The sequence below is a fragment of the Opisthorchis viverrini genome (genome assembly GCF_000715545.1).
Source record: "Opisthorchis viverrini unplaced genomic scaffold opera_v5_285, whole genome shotgun sequence".
In the NCBI taxonomy this organism is placed as follows: domain Eukaryota; kingdom Metazoa; phylum Platyhelminthes; class Trematoda; order Opisthorchiida; family Opisthorchiidae; genus Opisthorchis; species Opisthorchis viverrini.
In genome coordinates this window covers 567,936-581,445 of record NW_008751941.1, presented here as the reverse complement: position 1 = coordinate 581,445, position 13,510 = coordinate 567,936, and the positions used below count along the sequence as shown (strand labels likewise).

Genomic DNA, 13,510 nt, shown 5'->3' with positions numbered 1-13,510 from the left:
ACGCGTCCGGTCTCCCGAATTTTTGCCAGGACCGAGAGCATATCATCTGCTACATTAAAACCCAACCATGCGGCACCTACTCAACATAGCCGGTCGACACTTCCGGTGGTAGTTGTGTATATCCTTAGTGGTAAGAATCTTGCCGAATTCATCCGCCACAAACTGCCGCACCTGAGATGACGGCGTTCCATATTTCAGCAGGGCCTTGCATATGCCCAACTCGTCTTCCCTTAAGCGTCGATTGACTAGAAGCCGATCGTACAGAAACTTTGACAGTGTGGTTGTGTTCCAGAAATAAGAGGTCACTACCAGTTGGTTCCTTTGCCTCCGTAGACAAAACCGCACTGGACAGCTGGTGCTTCGCGTACTTTGTTTACTAGAAAACACGCTTGGCTTACTAGCTTCTTCGGATTCCACGGCTTTCCGTTGGTCTTGGAGGGCGCCTGCTGCATTTGTAGTACACCCATTCGTAACGCAAAATAGCGTTGTTGCTTCGATTACTGGATGAACGCACAAATACCACAAAGTTATCTTTCATGTATTGACTTAAGACCTTCTCAAGTGCCGTGAAGGATGGAAAGGATACACCCACAAAACAAAAGCCACTTCCGAAGCCGTAGCACACGAAGTTAAAAGCCGAATGTGCGCCAATAATTTTCAAAAGAGATTGATTAAAACAAATCGCCAAAAAAATGACTGCAGATGAGGGGGATTTTTAGACTGAGCATATATGCAAAGAAGTGCAACATTTTGACGTTAAAGTTTTTATTTGACCCGCAGGGGTTTTGCAGTAAAATGCATTGTGCGTCGAGGCGTCAACCGCAAACTCCACAACATACGTTGAATCGGTAGTCAAATGAGTGCATTTGGTGAACGCGTTTTCTTTCTTTCCTTCACGCTATCCATGACGTATCTGTACGCTGGAGGTGTGGGCTGCGAGAAAAGTCCATCTTCCTGCTGAGGCTGAAAGTATGAGAGCGTTCCGGATACGTCTTCCCCAGCCCTTCACCTCAAGGCCTGACCCAGAAGGCACTGGAGAATCGATTCAAAGCGAAGTAGCAGAATGTAGAGCATAGATTTCCAACTTCCAGTGATACCACGCACAACAAGTGTCTTTTAAGCAGCACTAAACTCTTGATTTTTCGACAGTCCAACCATATTAGATAATGCACCAACGGTCACTGCCAACCATTGGGCAATCACAGTGTGCCAGGCTCTTCTTCTTCATCCTAGTTCGGGAGAAGTCAGCATGGTCGTTCCAATGAGTATGGCGATACTGCTGTCCAGAGAAAGCGCCTGACTGTTCTCACAAACAGCGAAAGTTTTCTAATGATAAGTCGCCTCTGTCAGACTCTGCTTCCGTTGGACTTTCTGACATGATTTGACTTCGAGGGACTGGGTCCGAAAGATTCCAGCTGGTAGGATCACCGCGACACCATTTCAGGTTGACTGCTCACAGGAAACGAAATTACTTTGCTCTGCCTGTGGTGTGATACGGCTCCCTATCCAAGATCCTGTAATTCAAGGCTGAAATGTTTTCCGATGTGCTGATCATTTGTAGAGCCCCAAATTAAATGCTCGTATTTGTAGCCTGACAACAATACTGTAGACTATCCCAGTATTCTTTCCGAGTTTTCATTTTTGTGCGGTTGGACTGAATCTAACTAGAGTGGCGCCACGTGTCTAGCTCATTAGTGCTTCCAGGCTCAAACCTGTGGGAATATCGTTTGAATGTAAGTGGGCGACCCTCTGCTGCATCTGTGTCCTGGTTTCCATCTACATCTTTTGTGGTTGTTTCTGAGATGGGCACTTGTGCACTTACTAGGTTATACGTCGTAACCCCACCGACGATTATTTCATCATTTGGTTCCTCCAATCACGAGTCTCGGGGTAAGTATCGATCGACAAACGTTTAACCCGCACTGTGACAAACAAACCACAGATAACGTCTGATCTTGCAATTGTGTTAACTCTGTACCTATTATTCAAATAGGTCTAATTTCATTGAAGCATCTCAAGTTATTTTCATCACTCGGATCCTCTCTAACATGTCGCTAAATGAACTTTATCGGTCGATATTGATGCTCACGTGATCTAGATTTGATTGCTCTAAATTCACCTGTGTTTAGTTGCCCGATTATTATTGATCGCACTGACGGTATCGTTCACTTGATCAAATATGTTAAGAAAACGAAGTAGATTTTGGCTTTTGAGTCTGGCTATCGATGACAACAATAAATATTCTCGTACTATCGGTGGCACTAAAAACGCTGTGAGAAGAGATGAACTACTGAATATATTACGGTGTAGATAAGTCTACTTATATACCGATAAACTGATCGCTGGACGCCTCATCTCAATAATGATTGAGGTGCATTCTATGGTCATGATATGAGTAGAAAAATTCATGCCTAAAATGCCCTCGAGTAGTGGTGCCATATTACTTGGAGCATCAGTATCCACTTACCAAAATTCGGTCTAGCGGCGCGTAGACTTTCCACAAGGAGGCACAGAGAAGTTCACTTTTGTGACCGTGGTAGGTAGCCAGACAGGATAAGGATGCCTATTCTTTCAAAGGATCATGAATAATTAGCACTGGTCACTCGCAAAATACACCCAATCGCATATCTATTGATTTGTGACGGGAGACGCACCCAGCTTAAAACCTTGTTTATGGTGTGTTCTGCTTTAACTGATTGTGCTGTCCAAAGGCAGCCTCATGAAATCGGAAATATCGTAATACGCTATCTGGACGGAACACACTACTCAGAAGGTTGCTGAAAACTCTGACAGCTCACAAGCGGTTTCGCTTCTCTGGGGTTCATCAGGTAGACACAGTCCCAGAGTTTCCGTCAACTACATGTTCTATTTGAATACAAAGTGAATACGATTCGAGAAATACCTAATTGTCTGCCAGTTTGGTTTTACCAGGAGGCTCAGCCGAATCTCTCGTTTAAAGATGTTCTGCTTCGACTGAACGAGCTACACAAGACCGCCTCATTTTTCACTTTCGAAGGGACTCCAACAACGTCATGAGTAGTGTGCTCCTTCTATACAGGTTTCTTCTGGCGCGACAACATTTCGTCCAATTCCACCGTTCCTTATGAAGATCGCTCAGAATTGTAATGGATCTAAGTAAGTCACACAGAACACTCCTAGGTTACCATTTTATCTTGATTTCGTCCACTGTTCTCCATACGGAAATGTTCAACTTTCAAAAATACCTCGGGTAGGACAACCGGTGCCATGTTTTTTTATTAAAGCATAGGACCCCTAAAACGTTACCCCTCATGCTAAAGCAATGTGAAGCGTCATTAAGAAAAGTCCAGACTAAATACGAGCCTCAAGAAGAACGAAACCAGTTGTGGGCTTTCAAAGAGTTTTCGACAACTTTATGAGTAGTGTTTCGCGAATAAACTAACCATATTTCAAGGTAGATGATGCAGCAGTCGAAGAAATATTTATCTCCACTTCATTCGTTACCATACCATTGTTAGTCTAAACCTCGAGGTTGTTACCGCTAGTGCCAGGTTAATTAGAGATGCATCATCTTCAAAATCGATCGATAAACCACACACGAATCAGCCAATGCACACTCAGTGGTTTCAAAGCATGTTTTTGAATATGCGGCTTAAACCTGCTTGTGCGAAATTAGTGAATGCAAGCTAGAGCTATCGTTCGATGAATACAAACGTCCGGACTTTCGTAGTCTCGTGGTTCATCGAATTTCAAATCGGCCTATCCGATTGCCATCAGGTGGCTGAATTCAAGTTGCATGAAATTTGAATAATACACTCACCTGCACACCAGTTTGGTACTCATGAGGTGCTCGGTTGGAACCCAGCTGAATTCCTCATTTATGACGTTATTGTGAATAGCGTATTACGGCTATACGACGTATTACGATGTCTCGAATATCGTGCCAACTGAATCACGAGGCAGCCTGGTGCAGCGAATTCAGTTGAAGAATATCATAAACCAGAGATTCAAATTGCTTTCAGGTGAGTCTCCTCTCAAAACCAAATTGTTATGCAAATGTGTTTCCAAGGGTTGTTTCCTGAAAAATGGTCGATTATTTTCTATCAGTGTCGTCGCGTTATACGTGGTTTCTTTACCACTTTTCAGAATGCATATACACAATCAAAGCTTAACATCCATGGCTGAGGCTAGCGTATGTCAGCATGAAATTAGGAAGCCAATCATTCATCAAGATCCATCTTGCAGTCCTGTGCGGTCAGTGGTTTGTTGACTAAGTGCCCGACCCATCGAACGACGAGCCAGTAATTGTCCTGGTTGTGACGATCGATTGAGCCGTCAGTCAGGACTTCCTAGTCAGGTACCATGACACAAGCTTGAAACCCACTGGGCAACTTTTAGTTGCAGTTTTGGAGTTTTCCGGGATAGGTATTTTTTTTGTTCGTAGTCGCACCACTCCCGTTCGAACGGTTGTCCTCCTGTTCTGACGTAATTATTCCGGTGGGTCCACACCAAAGGGACTAAGTGTCTGAACAAATATATACCTGACTGTACCATCAAACAGCGCTGTTCCCTTAAGCTAGGTGTTAAACATTATATTTTTTTATAACGACCGACATTCCATATGGTTCCTTTCATGAATTGACCTACGTCAGTTCATCTAGGATTCCTTGAGGACAGAAAGTTTAAGAATATTCAAAGGGGCATTATTCAGTGGGTTTTTATCAAGGCTGCTCACACGGTTCGCTGAAAGCCCAGAAACATTTCCACTGAATATTATGATAAGAGACTACGTTCACTGTTTCCTAGTAATATTGTATTTTAAATCAATCAACCGCTGTCAGCCCACCGATAGATATTCCTATCGCTTTCTATAAGATATGATCTCTTGCCGTGCACAGTTGTCGGTCACACCTGGAGCAGATGTTCCCACGCCGATTTCACAGACTTGTTAGTTTTTCTTGTGTGCACTATCACTAGTTGGGTCGAACTAAATCTTGCCTGATTTGACACCCATGTGTCGTCGGAGCGGAGTGCTCATTCTTTAAGCAGCCATTTGTGGCAGCAACATTTGGATTGACGCCACAGTGCTCAGGGCCACTGCCTGTGTGGTGTGAACAAAAATCATAACCAGGTCCAATGTGAGTGGACAAATCAGGTAGATACAACCATCACGAAGTGTACTCAGTTTGTACCGAAGATGAGGTCATCCGGACTGATTGAGAATGGAGAATATCAGCTGATATGTAAATGTACCTCTTCATTCGACGTCTGCTTGCTCCAGGTGACCACCCTATAGCGTGTGTAGAGTAAATGCTACTGAAACGACGGGGGGATACGGAAGAAATCTCGAAATAGCTTTTGAAAGTTAGCCGCAGTAGTGCTCATTTATGATCGCAAGTACCAGACCACAAAATCACAACACTCCATTTGCAGGACAAACTGGCAAAATAAATTCATGAATATGGAGTGCACACACTGAGAGGCAAGTGCCAGTCATACCTGTCAAAATACGACACGCTAACCTTCACCGGGGCGATGTACAGACAGAAAGTGCACCACTGTAGGCAAGAGTTTATCCATAAAAACCATAGCAGAACAACTTGAATTATCCAGGGGATGTGTTGGGTTCATAATCCATGCAAAATCTCTCAATCAGTTGAGTAGCCGATTGTTTGAATGCAAGCAACGAACAACATCGAGTGAACACTTCCAGTTCCATTTTACAGCATTTCCAGAGATGCGTTGTTAGCGCTTCGAAACCATTAATTTCTACGGATGAAGCATAATCATAATACCACGGTCCCTGAACCAGAAAACATTCAACGCAATAGCGATTATCAGTTTCCCCAAGACACAAGAGCCAGCAAGAAATGTCATAGTCAGAGGGTTCGGGGGCAGAATGGTGTCGTGACGACCAATGATCACTTTCTAAAGGATCAAGATGCAAATGAAAACTGTCAACGTAAGTTGATGAATCGATCAGAGTAGGTACCAAAGAAACGGGGAAGATGGAAATGTCGAAAAGAGGTTCAACTTCTTCAAGACTCTGCGCATACAGCTCATGAAACCAGGTAAGGGATTCCAAGAAATACAATCGTTTGCAAATCAATTTGGCTTTCACGAGAGACTCAACTGAATCTCTCGTTTATGATATTCTACAACTGAATGTGTTGCACCCAAGCCTCTCCATGTTTCAGTTGGCACGATATTCGAGATATCGCAGTATATTTTCATAAAGGAAACTACTCACAAGGTTGCTGAAAACTCATCGATAGCCCACGACCGGTTTCGCCCTTCATGGGGCTCATCGGGAAGGTGCAGTCCCCAAGTTTCCGTCAACCTAATGCTCTACTTGAACCCAAACTGGACCATTTTCGAGAAACCAAATTGATCTGCAACTGAGTGTATTTCTTGAAAACAGTTCAATTTGGGTTCAAGTAGAACATAATTTTGACGAAAACTCGGGGACTGCGCCTATCTGATGATCCCAGGTCTTGAGCTGTCGAGGAGTTTTCAGCACCCTTGTAAGTAGTTTCCTTCAGGTAAGGGTTTGATTACATAGAACAATCAGCACTCACCAGATCTTACCACATCTGACTAGCTTCAGATTTATAAACCCTAAAGAAATTTTTGAAGGGCCGCAACTTTCTACTAATGCGCTGCCGACTGCAGTGGCGGAACAAGGAATTCAGCGATCGAATCAGGAGTTTTTTTTGACAGGTTAGAGAAACTACGGAAAAGAGGTGCCAGTTGGGTTGAACTGTGAAAACAACTCATGGGATAGCCTGGAAATTTCAGAACAGTTTCTTCTAAGCCAATCTGAGAACTTTTCAGCACCCCCTCGTAGTAGGTGAATCACTTATTCACATCTTGATAAACTGCTTTGTGATTCGCAAACTAATGATGGCTTCATCCACCGGACCACTAAATCATTTCGGATGCAACCCACTAAATTCCTCAACATCCGCAAGCCTGTGTGCTAATTAGGATGAAATTTGGACGAAATACTGGAGACGAATAATTAGGAAAATAGCGAAATTTCAAGCGATCATCACAGATGTTTCCAATTCCCTTTGTTGACCTAACTTGCCCTTTCGCACCCAGGTTGTGTGCGTGTGTGGAAAGTGCAGTGGATGGGGCAGGTGCCAGTCAAATTGCAAGTCTAACAACTAGTCAGATTCGGAGTCCCTGTCACATAACCAGGCGGGTAAATCGCTCTCGCGATCCCACACATGTGGGGTTAAGAGAGCACTTGGACATAGATCGGTCGTTGGAAGTAGTCTAACGTATGGCGAAACTCCAGACTGTACTTCAGACAGTTTTTTGTCATGGTGGGTCCAACAGATACGCCAAAATGATATAGTGACGGATGACAGTCGCAGTGAGCGCTAACGGGACAGTTGAACCAGCCTGCAGATAGGTTAGCGTGTGTTCGCTCGCCACTGCGGGACCATATGGCGCTTTTGGCTTCAAGATAACGTAACGTCTTACAAATCGCCGGAGATCTGTGGATGTATGTCGACAGACCTAATCATGAAATCTGTCTCCTGTGCACAAAGTGCGGCAAGATACATGTGCTGGGGGAGTCCGTGGCAAAATGCAGTAGATTAAAGTGGCGAATGTGTCCTAAATCGACTTAAACGGTCAAACCGCTTCGGTGAGACGTGTGATTTTTTACCTCCCAATATGCTATCGTATACGATTCTATTTGATCGCAGTATATATATTGACAAAAGTCCCTCTAGAGAACTCTCTAAGCTTATGCGTGCATTGATTTCGATATGTCCACAAGTGCCCGACGCGTGGTGACAAGTAGAAAGTTGGTGTAATCACTACGCGAATGCTTTGTCGCAGCTAGAGAGTTTACACGAGGTTTGTGGACGGTCAAACTGAATTCGCTAGCACAAATCTTGCCAATTCACAACAGTATTAGAAGCCTTCGTAAAGGAAACTACTCACAAGGTTGCTGAAAACTCTTCAAATAGATTTGCAAATGAGTGTATTTCTCGGGTATTAGAAGCTCTTCGGTTTATTGGGAAATGTTTGAAACCGATTAGGTCGTCATCGTTCCGCATAAATTTGGTAATTAAGTTATGGCTTTAAGCTGGGTTACAAATACTGGGCGCCGAGTACAATTCAAATAGTTGTTTTATGGAAACACAATTGTAAAGTAGCCTAATGAGAAGCAGATCTTTGAACCGGGCTAGTCTGACACGTCATGGCCACATCAGTAGATTCGTTTATCATTCAAATGACTGTCTTGTTTCCTGGCTTTGATGAAAATAGAGACATAACGATTTGTCTACGTTTGATTGTGTTTCCTCTGGGATTTACTAATGTAGCAATCTGAGCATCATATTAAAATCAGGCGCCCATAGCGGAATTGATCTCGCTCGACATTAGCTCGGAGCAAAATCATAGATGAAATCTAACTAGAGAATGACAACATTCGTACGACTGAAATCGCCTGCTTGTAATGTCCCCCAAGAGTTACAACCACATGCAAGCGGAATCACGTGGGTCCCAGCTAGCGGTCCACCAAGAGCTCATGGTGCTTAGTTTGACAGAAGCCGCTTTTATCTCGCATTGAATGGTCATGACCTGTTCTCAGCGGACATTTCACATACAGTAACTTCGAATGGAAAACAAGACTTTCTCAGGTAGTGGTAACACACTCCCCGACCAGCTCAACCTGATAAGTCAGGTGCGCCGCCACAACGATTCCGATCCGCTAACACAATCACCCGCTTACACACAACTATGTGTACTGGCTCCAGCCAACTAATAGTTCGTATGCTACGGACGACGAGCAGAAGTTTGAAGCAACCTAAGTCCTTCGTATTAGAAGATCCAAGTTTCTCAACAATAAATTAAGACCGCTTTTACAGTTCCCTTATATACATGGCCATTTAGCTTCAACGAAATTCGCTTATGACCCCATTACTGATGCAGTTTGGTGAATGTTGCCCTCGTCTCCGTTACCCACACACTGACTTCGTCTATTATGGTTTATTCACGGTATATACAGCTATCATTTGATTAACAAAGTTCTTTATCATGAAGTTACGAAGAAACATAAGACGATAGGAAATCCCGAAGCAAAATTGTGAAAGTGCAAAGCACATAACGAAATAGGGGGACGACGTCGTATATTCTGCTTTTTACGGTCAAATCTCTCGTCCTTCTGTAGTGGTTTTTCGGTACCTAACTGCCATGCCATCCGAAGGAGGCACGAAGTCTCGGATATTATCAGGTTGCCCGGGGCTAGACAGGAGAAGTCCGGATGCTGAGGTTGGGTTCGAACCATGGACGTTTCGGTCAGTAATTTGGTGCCTTAACCATTAAGTAATCTCCAGCTATCACGCTGAAATAATCGTCAGGCAACAAAGCCATATCATCCGCATAATCCAAGTACATTCATCAATGGCGACGCTGCGGAATATAGGTATCTCGGGTGCTTTGCTTATTTTTTGGTCTGTTCACCGAGGCTGGTATGCTGCCAAGGTATTTGTTCAACACCTGGTGTGCGTATCTTGAAGTAGTCTCCAAGATGGTCTCAAACAAGAGTTGAAACGGTTATTCACGCGTTGAATTTCCTTCCGGTAACTCAGATGTACGTTTTGCCGTGTGATTAGCAATATGAACCAGTCCACTCTGCCAAATAATGACACCAACTGAAACACGTTTAATGTCTCAAAAAATTCTATTTTCAGAAGGTTTAGTTGCTATGAGAATTGAACGCTTACTGAGAAGACTAATGGGACTTCTGAACGCGCCCCAAAGTTCCGGGCTTCCCGAATTTAAGAGTTATCTATCACTGAGTTTAACCGAGTTGACCAGAAAACGGATTGTACAACTACTCAGTGAATTTTGAGCATTCAACACAAGAGAAGCTATGCAGTCCAGCTTTGAAGTCGCTATATATTTACCCAGCCTTAATCCTTTTTCGCTTGAAAACCAGGCCCAAGGCAGACTTGTAGAGAAACGGACGATTCACTCCGTAATTTATGGAAATGAAAACAATTTTCAGCAATTTCCAAACATGTTTCATCATTTTACTCGGGAATGTCCAGGGTTCTTTCTGTACTGGCATAGGCTAATATGGCGCTTTTCCAATGCAATTTGAATCATACTGGTTGCTTGCAAAACGTATATTTGCAATGTCTACCTAAGACAGTGCTCTCCAGATAGAGGCCACTCTAGTAGGGAGCCCACAAGAGCATAGCGTATCAGCAACCTTCTGGTGGGTGGTCTACTCTAGGAGAGCACGAAAGGCCCATGTTTATTGGATTTATGTCAATATGAATGGGAAAAACCTTCTGTCTTACAAAAACACAATGTCACCTTATACTATATCGGTCCAATCAGATTTCTCCCGTTAGTGTTCACAACCGACATCCGAATGCAAGTTACATCCATTGAAATAGTTCGATCCTCCCGAAGAAAATTACGCACAAGTTTGCTGAAAAGTCTTCGACAGCCCACGGCCGGTTTCGCCCTTCTTGGGGCTCATCAGGTAGGCGCAGTCCCCGAGTTTTTGTCAACCTTGATATACTTGAACCCAGATTGCACTGTTTTCGAAAAACACTCATTTGTAAAGCAATTTGGTTTTCACGAGAGACTCTATTGAATCCCTCGTTTATGATATTCTACGGCTGAATGTGCTGCACACAAGCCGCCTCATGTTTCAGTTGGCACGATATTCGAGACATCGCAGTATATTTTCATGAAGGAAACTACTCACAAGTTTGCTGAAAACTCTTCGACAGCTCCCTATATTTGAGTAGAGGTATAGCTTGATATGGTCTACTTCCCACCTTTGATGTGTCTACGCTTCTGACGCGACGTACCTATCTAAGCCAGACATTGGAGCAGTGTTGTTTCCACACTACACTAGGTTCTGAGACCGCCGACACAACAAGAATTAGCCTAGCCGTAGGCTTTCACACGTTGTCGTTCTGGCGTGTGGAAAGAGTCGCACAAGCTTGCTAGAGAGAAAATCTTTCACTGGATTTGGTGGAAGGCATTGAGTAGCAGGGCACTGATCCATTCGATTTAAGTCCTATGCGTGCGTGAGTTCAAGTAACACCCTTTCGGTACTCAGCTGTCACGCTACCGGGGGCTGAGATTCATCTAGGCTGTTCAAGCCTGGACAAAAGCAGTCGAGATGCCATGAATCTTCAGGTTAGCAATTCCGCGCCTCAACGACTGAGCTATGGAAACTTTGGATGAAGTGCAACATGAATTTCTTTAATTAATTTGACTTATTTGGTATGATTCCCTGTAGTCATGTACGCTGTACTCTGGTCCTGAGAACAGCTCAGCAAGCCTGCATTTTGAGTAGGAATGTCGCCGAAATTTTCACTCTGGGGAAGTGATATGCAAATGACATGTAAATACTTGTATCAAAAGTACAGCTTCCTGGTTAACGAAATACTCACTCGTATATAATATCGGCTTTAACGAGAGACAAAGCTGAGTCACCGTTGAATCTTCCCCATAATAAGGGCAAAATCGGCCGTGGACTTTCAGACAGTTTTCAGAAGTGTGTTTTCCTTCTATATAACTATCAAAAGCAACCAACGAAAAAAGGAAAACTACCGCAGCAAAACTACATGACAGCACTTGCTATCCCAAACAGGTCAAAGCGAAGGATTTTCTGGTGGGGAAGTTATCCTCTTGAATAGGAAAGAATGTGAACTGAAACAAAATTGAAATATCACGTCACGACAATAATCCATCGTACTGCTTGGCAGCCCACGACCACCTTTAATATTCCTGGAGCTTGTCAGGTAGGTGCAGCCCCCGAGTTTCCGTCAACATTCTGTTCTACTTCAACCCAAATTGAACATAATTCGCGAACTACACGGGACATTCAACTGGATCCCGGCTGTGTATGTTCACGATATATAAAGTTATTACACTCCATAGGCTGCGCTGGCCCGGTCACGTGCTTCGTATGCCAGTCAACCGAATTCCTCGAAGGGCTCTTCTCACAGAGCCACATAGATGCTAGAAACGAGTCACAGGAAGTCAAACAATAACTTGGGAGCGAAGTATGGAAGCTATTACCAGCAAATTCAGTTATGCTGGTCATTGCCTTCTTCCTGGATGGGGACCCCGAGACGAGACACATCAGGGGTTTGAGACATTGTCAGACATGGCAAAGTCGCGCCCTCATGGGTATCCGTGCATTCAAATTCTTGCATTAAACGCATAACTCCCCTCCCAATCTCTCCAATTAAAAGTCCATTGACATCCCTGTATTTATGCATTAATTAAATCAGCTACTGCCATCTATACGCAGCTACGCACCCAATCTCCCAAAGTCATCTGTGAACGAGACTGTGGCAGCTAGAACCACTGTACAAGTAGTACACAGTTCTTACAGGTTCTGCTGATGATGATGACGTGCAAATGAGTGTATAAAACGGAACTTCGGTTGTCCAGTTCGCGAGCATTTCAGAACATCGATTCATTCTGTTCTCACGACATCAGCTGAGCGCCAAAACCTTGCAACACAGTACAGTACGGGATCGCACAGCCCTACGAGCGGTGTCAAGTAGTACACGGTTCTTACAGGTTCTGCTGATGATGATGACGTGCAAATGAGTGTATAAAACGGAACTTCGGTTGTCCAGTTCGCGAGCATTTCAGAACATCGATTCATTCTGTTCTCACGACATCAGCTGAGCGCCAAAACCTTGCAACACAGTACAGTACGGGATCGCACAGCCCTACGAGCGGTGTTTTTTATTTCGTAATATGAGGACACGAAGCTCGTGCAGAAGGTCCTGTTTTTCATTCAGTATGTATACAAAGTGATTTTCTAACACATCCTACAAACTTACTGAAAATGGTTCTGGCAACTTTCGGCGCCTCCCTGGTCCACATTGCTTGCAATAAATGGATCCAGGTGTGTCAAAGTTCAGAACCGGTTTATTACTATCAATTGGAAAATGTTTAAGACCGATTGGGAAGTCATCGTACGAAGGTCTATATAGGTCAGACAGCCAGGTTGCACACCAGAATCGGTGACCATAAGCGTTCCGTTAACAGACCACCGAGAAACAGATGAATATAAGGCGACAGTCGAAGATTCGTCAATGGCAGAGCATGCACCAGACACTGGGCACAGGACAGATTTGGAAAATGTGGACATTTCGAGACAGATGTTGAGTTTCACACCACAGCAACTGGTGACTGAGGCGGTGGAAATCGCCAAGCCTCCCAGCGTGAATAGAATAGAGGGCGTACAACTGGCAAGCCCATGGAGGGCGGTTTTCGATCAGCCGAGATGACATGCGGTGGTGTGCGGTTATCGACAAAATGGCCAGGGTCTAAAAGTACAAAATTCAAGCAGAGTAAGACCCAACTAACTACTCCCAGCCTCCAAACCCAAACAAATTGTCACCAGCACCACACAGGTGAACGAAATCTGCGAACGACCCCAAGAGGAATTTTCCATTAAGGTGTCCTAGGCTGAAAAAGCAAGGACGAAAAATCCGGGTTAATCATAAAGACGAATCCC

At 44.0% G+C, this 13,510-nt stretch overlaps 1 protein-coding gene across 1 annotated transcript; it reads left to right on the top strand.

The window, feature by feature from the left end:
- Window positions 1-702: 702 nt before the first annotated feature.
- On the top strand, window positions 703-10,709 carry T265_09536 (hypothetical protein; the record flags this gene model as incomplete). The annotated part of the gene is made up of 6 exons (XM_009175635.1): window positions 703-848; window positions 2,794-2,880; window positions 4,126-4,171; window positions 6,051-6,201; window positions 9,170-9,296; window positions 10,580-10,709. The coding sequence occupies 6 exons, from the start codon at window positions 703-705 to the stop codon at window positions 10,707-10,709; spliced, it is 687 nt and encodes a 228-aa protein (XP_009173899.1).
- Window positions 10,710-13,510: the final 2,801 nt, after the last annotated feature.